The 9,022-nt window shown below is 36.9% G+C and overlaps 1 protein-coding gene and 1 pseudogene across 2 annotated transcripts; one reads left to right on the top strand and one right to left on the bottom strand.

The window, feature by feature from the left end:
* Positions 1-4,640: 4,640 nt before the first annotated feature.
* On the top strand, positions 4,641-6,667 carry LOC137748620 (pre-mRNA cleavage factor Im 25 kDa subunit 1-like). Of its 2 annotated transcripts, XR_011070098.1 has the most exons (8): positions 4,641-5,082; positions 5,211-5,256; positions 5,414-5,507; positions 5,593-5,666; positions 5,752-5,838; positions 6,167-6,277; positions 6,381-6,502; positions 6,603-6,667. XR_011070098.1 is itself a non-coding variant. In XM_068488789.1 (7 exons), exons 1-7 carry the CDS (start codon positions 4,901-4,903, stop codon positions 6,450-6,452), a joined length of 666 nt encoding a protein of 221 aa, XP_068344890.1. In that variant the 5' UTR covers positions 4,642-4,900; the 3' UTR covers positions 6,453-6,667. The 2 variants fall into 2 exon arrangements, 1 of the variants encoding a protein (XP_068344890.1); XM_068488789.1 differs by having other exon boundaries at positions 4,642-5,082; positions 6,381-6,667.
* Positions 6,668-6,777: 110 nt separating this feature from the next.
* On the bottom strand, positions 6,778-8,272 carry LOC137748610 (pentatricopeptide repeat-containing protein At1g09190-like; annotated as a pseudogene).
* Positions 8,273-9,022: the final 750 nt, after the last annotated feature.

Here is a 9,022-nt window from a genome sequence, read left to right as displayed (position 1 = left end):
GGGGGGTGGGAAGGGGGGAAGACAAACAGAGGGTGGGTGTGGGGGGAAGACAAATTGGATTTTTTTTTTTTTTTTTAGTTTTTAATAATATTTTAATGAATTTTTAATAGAAAGTGGGTCCCGAATCAAGTTACGTCAGCATTTAACTGAAAAGTAAACGCCCAAGTAATGAAAGACATAACATTGGACCAAATTCTAAAGATGAGGTATGACATTATCAATTTTAAAAGATGAGATATGAAAGTGTCGTGACACCAATAGTTGATGTAGTTTTTTGTACTTTACCTTTAAAAAAACTAGTGTGCATAGAACTTTGTTGACTATGTTTAAGAATGTAATGCATACACATGACATTTATTAATTTACGATTATCATTGCAAATGTCAGTTCGACTAGTTGCTTGAAGATATATATAAATCTATGGATGAACTGTTAATTTTGTTCTTGAATTACCACCTCAGTAAAAATTATGTCTCTAAACTATTTTTTCAGAAAAATCAGTAATTAAATTATAAAAATCTGCCAATTACATCCTTAATATTATTTGAAGCTACTATATTCAATTTTAACAATTTAAGTCATGTTACTTGTATTTGGTTCACATTAGAATGTAGATTGGTAGTTTTTTTTATAAAGAAATAATGTATAGAGTTAACTTTGGAAGGTAAATTGGTAGTTTTACATAATAAATAGTGTAAGTTAACTTCGGATGGTAAATTAGACGTTATATTCGCAACCTATATGAAATGTTAAGGGCTTATAGGTGAGAAAATGGCAATATTACACTCTAAAGTGTGTCAAGTGATTTAAGTTGACGAAAAATTGGATAAAATAGCTTTAATTATAATACACTACAAGAAAAGTGATTATTAGGTGCGGGGTCAACTAAGGGCAAATGGAAGAATTCGCCTCTATTAATAAGATATTAAATGCAGAAATATTATTTGCCACTATTAGTTCTATTAGGGGCTTTTAAATTAGCCCTTAATATGCGAACAATTTCCAGCTGTTAATTTTAATAACTAGTAGGGGAAACATGTAATATACCACATCGACCAATGGAGAGGGGGTGATATGTCTTATATGTGCATGCCCACCTTCATATAACACGAGACCTTTTAGGAACTCACTGGCTTTAGGTTTCATCGGAACTTCGAAGTTAAGTGAGTTCGGGCGAGAGTAATCCCAGGATGGGTGATCCATTAGGAAGTTACTCGTGAGTCCCCAGAAATAAAACCGTGAGGGCGTGGTCTCTCATGCGCTGTTTATTCACTCTATCAAGTATCAATAGCATTCTCTCTTTTCCTTCTCTTTGTTTTTTCCCTTCATTTTTCATTATCCTTTTTTCTTTATTTCTTAATGCTTGTCATTGGTGGATTGAAATCAAGTTAAAGAGATCAGGGGTTGAGAAAGTTTAAAACTTTGATTGATTTCTGAAGTTTATTATTCTTTCTTTTCTCTTGTTCTGCAATGTTCATACAGGTAATAATTTTCATTATTTTTCTTTACCCAGTTATCTTGATTTTGAGTTTTGTATATATTTTGTGCGATTACGTTATGAACCCAAATTGTCTCTATTTGAATTTGAGCTTTCTCTTTTGCTTTTATATGTTTTGTAGGTTTTGTTTGGTATTCAATTTGGAAAGGGAGGCAATATTCGAGTGCGTATTTTTATTTTTTAGGAAAATTTGTAACAATTATTATGATCTTGTGTTTTGTGTTTACAGGGAAGATGGAACACATACTTTTCATATGCATCAAGGGGAGATTGAAGACAGACTTTTAATCATGTTATGTGTTTGAATCAAGGGATTGAGTCTTTGAGTAGATTTAGATTTGGAGAGAACTTTTAGAGAACCTTATGTACTGGGGTGGATTTGTATATATTCATCGTACTCCTATCATGTAATATTTTGTATCTAATCAATCGAAGAATGTAACTTTAATATTAATTTGTTGGCAATAATTCTTGTTTCTTCATATGGGTTGGTGATGATATTAGTTTTGAATAATAATTTTTGAAGAACTAAAAAGAATTATAAATATACTTGACTCTGAAAATGTGAGAATACATATCAAACAATTAATGGTGGAATGGAAATCGTTTCTCGATTAAAACAATTTCCAAAATGCAATACGACAAATAAAAACTCAATTAAATACAAATTATTAGAGTAGGGGCCTTAATAATTGCCCCTAAAGCTTTTAACATCCGCACCTAATGTATTTTCCACGTCACACTTGCCTACATGGCATAATAACTATTAGGGGCGGAAATATGTACCCTTTCATCTCTATTTATCAATAGCAATGCCTTTTTTTAGGTGCAAATTTAATATCCTCCCCTCCTTACTATTAGGTGCAGAAATCTTTATTTTTTTGCCCCTATTTTTAACTAATAGATGCAAATGTTTTAGCCTCTACTTATTCTAAGTTTTGTAGTGATAGTAGGGATGAAATTGCAATTTGTAATAGATTTAGGGACTTATTCTGTCACAAAAAATAATTCATAGACCTAATTTTCACTGAGGTGATAGTTCATGAACTAAATCGAAACTTCACCCTATATCTATTGACTATGGTATGGATGCTTATATGTATTTATTGACTATGTTATGGATGAATTTTTTTTTAATATTCTTTAAAAAGGGGGACAATTGGTGGCAAGTCACAGTTATTCACCCCTTTCAGGGGCCGGAAATTGCAATTTGTAATAGATTTAGGGACTTATTCTGTCACAAAAAATAATTCATAGACCTAATTTTCACTGAGGTGATAGTTCATGAACTAAATCGAAACTTCACCCTATATCTATTGACTATGGTATGGATGCTTATATGTATTTATTGACTATGTTATGGATGAATTTTTTTTTAATATTCTTTAAAAAGGGGGACAATTGGTGACAAGTCACAGTTATTCACCCCTTTCAGGGGCCGGAAAAACTCACAGAGACATTTCAACCTTCTCCTGACCACAATCAAACAGATTCACCAGGTTGAAGCCTCGAACTCGAGACCTCCTTGTTGTTTTTTATGTTATGGATGATAACCTCTTGCGAGTTGTAATGGTGAGACGTATATTTTTTACCATGTATGAATAAATAAAGCTCTAAGAATATGATACGACTTTATGGTTTTCTTGTTTTTACGATAATTTCATTACTTTTAATATCAATTTTGATTTTTTGACCTAAATGAATTAGTCCATCAATATTATCAAGGTGGTTAATACGCTCACACCATATGAACACATCAATATGGGATCCACCTTTATATGTATTACTACTCAAAACATCTCACATGACGATTGATTGTGGGTTTTTTTTTGTTTTTGTGAACCAAATATTATATATAGGCTTTGTAGCCAAAATGATTTTGATTTATGAGATTGACATAACTTTTTTCTTTGGTTCTTGACAATGAAAATCGGTAGAAGTGGTCCCTGAATTTGTCCACCGTAAATCATTTTGGTGATTTCGTGAAAAATCTGTCATTAAATGAAGATGGTGGTTTGACAAAATTACCCTTAAAAAGATGATCACATAGCCGTTCACGTGACAATAAAGAATTACATCATGGTTACATGACAGTCCAACAACTTTCAATATAAAGAAGAAAAATTTTAGAGAAGTAAACTTGAATCAATGGGAAGAAGTAGAAGGAGGGCCATTTGGTTTGGCTTGGTGGTTAGCTTGCCCAACAAATTAAAGGATGATTATATAATCTAACGGTCAGATTTTGGTTGTTGACTTTTTGATTGATCAACAGATACAATTTCCTTAATTAATTAACTTTCATCATCTAAAGCAAAGGGGATATAGGGGTATGCATCCTTCAAGTTACTTAGGTTGCAAGTAACCATAAATTAATTTGTTTAACTATTCATCATACTCTTGAGGTTCAATGATCGCTGATTGACCTTGCAAGTTGGTGTGATCTGATTGAAAATATCTAATCTCAAGCCATCAATTTATAGATTTATAAACTTGTTTCGTATATAAGCATAAATCTATTCACGTCTTTATCTTTTCATCTTTCATATAGCTTGAGTTAAGAATTATGCTTGAATTTTATAGGTTATCTTTCTGCGCACTTTTTCTATTCGCATTAGTTAAACTTCGTCAAGTTTTACATCCAATATAATAGTTACATTTTTCATTGAAGAAATTTAAGGATGCATAAAAGTTACAATTGTTTGTGGCAAAATAAAAAACGAAATTTACATTTGTTGGTTGAGTTTTATTGGGTCACCAAGCAAATCAGGCGTTGAAAGGACAGAACCAGTCCATATTTGAACTCATAAAACCAAAAAATAAACCTACAAAAAAACCCACGAACACATTGAAGCCCATGAAAAATCAACTACCACCTTCCAACATAATACAGACATACTGGTACGATGACATTTATTACAAAAAAAAAATTGTTATTAGCATTTTAAAAATTATATTTTATATTCTAAATTTTCTATATTAGGAAAAAAAAATATATTTGGAGTGTAGAATGAGATTTTTGGAATACCAATAACATTTCCTTAAAAAAAAACCTGATCTTCAATATGACACGTAGCATACTCCCGTTCTGAGAAACAAAAGAAAATAATTCGAACAACGTTGTTTAAAATTGACACGAAACGACACGGTGCAGTATAACTCGGTGACTCACCCCTGTAAGTTGTTCTCTCACTTGTGAGCTAAATATCCAGGTCTCTCTGGAACGCCACGTTCGAGAGACGACGACCCAAGAATTCAACACCAAACTCCATACCCAAGCCACGTTTCCTCTTTCTCTCTCTCTCCTTTCCTATTTATTTCTCCTCTGCGCCTGAAATTTCAGTTCTTGCCTTCCTATCAGTGCTTCACTTCACAAGAATTTCCGGGGAGGAGGGAAAGTTGAAAATGGGGGATGAAGGGGGTTCCTCACACGTGTCAGACAGTAACAGTCTTGATCACCACGACAACGATGATCAGAGCCGTACGCTGGACATATACCCTCTCAGCAGCTACTACTTCGCTTCCAAGGAAGCCATTCCTGTCAAGGACGAAACTCCAGCTGATCGTCTTCACAGATTGAAGTCCAAGTACTTTTTTTTTTCTTGGGTTTTTATTTATTAATTTGTGTATTCTCAATTGGGTTTGCTTTATTTTTCATTAATTTTTGCTTAAAAATAGAAATATTAATTTTGGTTTTATGGTTGTTGAAATATAGTTATGCTGCTTATGGATTGAGGACTTGTGTGGAAGCAGTTATTCTGGTTGGTTCTTCGTCCTTCTCAAGCAACATGTTTTATTATTTATTTATTTTTATTCGAGCGATATTCTAATTAATCTAATCTAATGTAAACTACGGGAAGAGGGATTTCGATATCTAAAATGTGATTAAATTTGGAATTGGCTTTCACCATAATTCAGGTTGAGTTGTTCAAACATCCTCATGTGCTGCTCTTGCAAATAAGAAACTGCATTTTTAAGCTTCCCGGGGGTCGCTTAAGACCCGGCGAATCAGGTGAATTGAACTCATCAGTTTCGTCGAAATAAGTGCGATATTTCAAGTGAGGTTACACTAAAATGGGATTTGTTTGAACCCGCAGAGATCGACGGATTGAAACGTAAGCTGTCGAGGAAGCTTTGTATCAATGCAGATGGTGATGGGATTCCTTGGGAGGTAAGGAAAATGGAATATGTTTGTTTTGTTTTGGGGATGGTATTCAGATCGAAAAATTGTTGGTAATTGTTGCTTCAATGTTTAGGTTGGGGAGTGTCTTGGGGTATGGTGGAGGCACGACTTCGAAACATTGCTCTGTCGAGACTTGCCGCCTCGAGTTGAAAACCCAAAGGTAGCTTGTTTGGTCTCCCTCTCAGTCTCATATGTGTTAATAACGGTTAACTAACTACACGATGTGGCAACCGATCTGTTAATGATCATCCTGATTGATGTATAGAAGAGTGCTAGGATCAGTTGCCCTTGCGGTGGTGCTGATTTGGCTGCGGTTTGTGGCATCAGCCCGCTTAGGTGTGCAACTGATCGTAGCACTCCCTTGATGTATAATATATTATGTCATGGACTCATCAGTTAATGTGTTATGAAAATATGGTATTCCTAACAAGGTTGCTTCAACTGGGTAGCCAACAAGTATGATTTCTTATGTTTATGTCATTATGTAGGAGTGCACCAAACTATTCATCGTGAAGTTACCAGATTGTCGGAAGTTCATTGCGCCAAAAAACCAAAAATTGCTCGCTATTCCCTTGTGCCAGATCGCCAAAAACAACGAGGTAAATGATCTTAAAATTTGCGTCCGTACATGTTTACGAGTGTGGTACGAGTGTTTGAACATGTGAGGGAGATTGAATCAGTCTATTGTGTTGCGTTCCACAGACGTATGGACCTGTTATATCAGGTGTTCCGGAGATGCTATCAACGTTTACCATCAACATTATAGATGATTAAGATCGTTTTGATCGCCATTGTAGAGCATGCGGTGTGGTTTGCAGACAAGGGTTAGTAGTAAAAATGTGTGTTGGAGAAAGTTGTTCCCTAGGAAGCTAGCTTTCTCTCTGTAAATTTTGACAAACGTTTGTGTATGTATTTCGTGTGTAGATTTCGTAAAGGAGCAGAGGTGTTGAAGACACCAATATAAATGATAATTGTTATGTTTGGCCTGAGTTTTGTTCCTTCTTCAACTTCTATTTCCGACGACGGCTCTCTTGGAGAATTAAAAGAAGAAAGATCGTCGTCTATGGAAATCGGAAGTTGAAAAATGAAGGTTACCTCTTCACTGAACTGAAATTTCATGACTACCAATTGTACTCTGCCCTGCTGTGTGATGCAGTTTTCCCTCATCAAATCTCTCAACTTTCTCAACTTCACCGTGAGTAGAGCAAGCACCTAGCAGTGCACCCTATAAAGCAGCATTCGGTTTCGTAGGCATACTCGATTAAACTCATGAGCCTCCCTCACCCGTCTGCTTCGCCCGCGACATCAACCATACATCCGTAGTGCTCTAGTTTTGGATCAATTTGGTGAGCTATATTCATTGAAGCAAACAAATCCTTTCCCTTTTCCACCAAGCCTGCATGAGCACAACATGTTAAAACCCCTACAAATGTTGCATCGTTAGGTCTCTCACCTTTGCTCATCATCTCCTCGAACTAGTTGATCCCGGGTTCGCCTTTCCCATTAAAAGCATATCCCCAAATCAGAGTGTTCCGGGAAACAACGTTTCTCAAAATTTGGCGAAAACCACTACAAGCAGCATCCAAGTCTCCACATTTACAATACAAGTTTATACGTGAATTCCTCCACAGATGCAACTTTTTGCAGAAGTCCCTTAGAATCCGTATAAGAGTGTATCCATTTCCCTACATCAACAGCTCCCAAATGAGGTCAAGCAGGCAAAACCGAAACCACAGTCGCTTCATCTGGTTCAAAACTCTGATCCAACATCTCACGAAAAAGTTACAAACCCTTGCTATCTCATCCACCATGCGCTCAGCACGAACTCATCGAGTTCCAAGAAACAACATTCCGTTCACCCATTTGCCTAAATAAGCACAACCCCGTACTGACATCACCCGTTTTGCAAAACCCACGAACCATCAAATTCCAAACGATGACATTAATTTCTCTGAGACAAAGCATCAGACACCTTCTTAGCATCCCCCGTTCTCCCGCAAGTTACATAAAGCTCGACAACCCCAATCGAACTAAAACATTCAAACCCAACTCTCAGAATCTGTCCATGGACACACTGGCCTAGTGTAATCGCAAAGGTTGGAGCACGACTTGAGCAACGGCGCGTAAGTATACTCATCGGGGCGAATTCCCCGGTCTTTCACGAGAGAGAATGTATACGGATCGTTCAAAGGGCTTGCAGAGTGAGAATCCTTTGATCATGGAGTTGAAGACGAGGATGTTGGGGTAGCGGATTTGATCGAAAACGCGATTTGCGTAGCTCATTTTGTTGAGTGACCAACAAACGGAGACGAAGTGGGCGAGACTTGGTTGACTTGGCCAAGGCCATGACGGAGGAGGAGGGCGTGGATTTGGTGGAGACCGGTTCGGGTTTTGTGGCCGTGGAGGAGGCGGAGGACACGCCGCTCCGCCTCACGGCAAGCTCTGCTCATGGTTGTAGAGTGGAGCTCAGGAGTACTTGGTTGGGTGAAGTTTGAGATGGGGAGTTGGAGGGAACCGGTGGCTAAACGGTAACTGTAATTCAAAAGGGAATGCGGTTTTTGACGACAACTCAAGGGACGTCGTATAAGAAATAAGGCCAGGGGAATCTCATCAATTCTAGCATCCTGGGAATTACACCGGAAAAATACGTGATGAGATATGTGCCCTAAAACTTAAATCCTAAGACATGTATCATACAAACAATGATTTTGATGCGCGGCTTCATTCTTTCTAAAAATACGTGTCATGAGCTAATATGCAAAGCTTTAATATTCTCGATATCCAATTTGATCTTTTGACTGATCCTCAATTCATTCCATCATCTAGTCAAGTTCATCATCTTGTACAGATAAATAGTGTTTCGCAATGAAATTATTAGTGTGTTTAACATCTTACTAGCTATGTATTGTGCTTCTAGTGGCATCGTAGTTTCTCTTCTAACATGACATGGTGTTCTTGCACATCAACATGGTGGGAGCATCATAAAAGTTAATGTTGTTTCTTCTTTGTTGATAATGTTTACCAATCATTTATCTTCTTCTGCCGGCAAATTTTCTAGAAGTAGAAAAGGCAAAAAGTCACAACTAAAACGACGTCGTGTACTCTCTTCTATTACAAAAAATATCAAGCCACACAAAGGCAAGACTTCGAGTCTTCAAGTCCGTGTGGTAGCCCCTTGAATTCTTTGGCCCTTACCACTTAAAGTCACATCAGCTTTCCTATATGACAAGCCATCGCGGCCACGCGGTCTGTATCACTTACCCTCCACCTACAAGTACATCCACCAAGGTTAGTCGTGTTAGTGACACTCGTTTATTGACGTGTTCGTTAATGGTACGCTTGAA

The sequence above is a fragment of the Pyrus communis genome, chromosome 1 (genome assembly GCF_963583255.1).
Source record: "Pyrus communis chromosome 1, drPyrComm1.1, whole genome shotgun sequence".
Classification (NCBI taxonomy): Eukaryota; Viridiplantae; Streptophyta; class Magnoliopsida; order Rosales; family Rosaceae; genus Pyrus; species Pyrus communis.
Note: the sequence above shows the minus strand (reverse complement) of the source record. Positions and strands in the feature narration are given on the sequence as shown.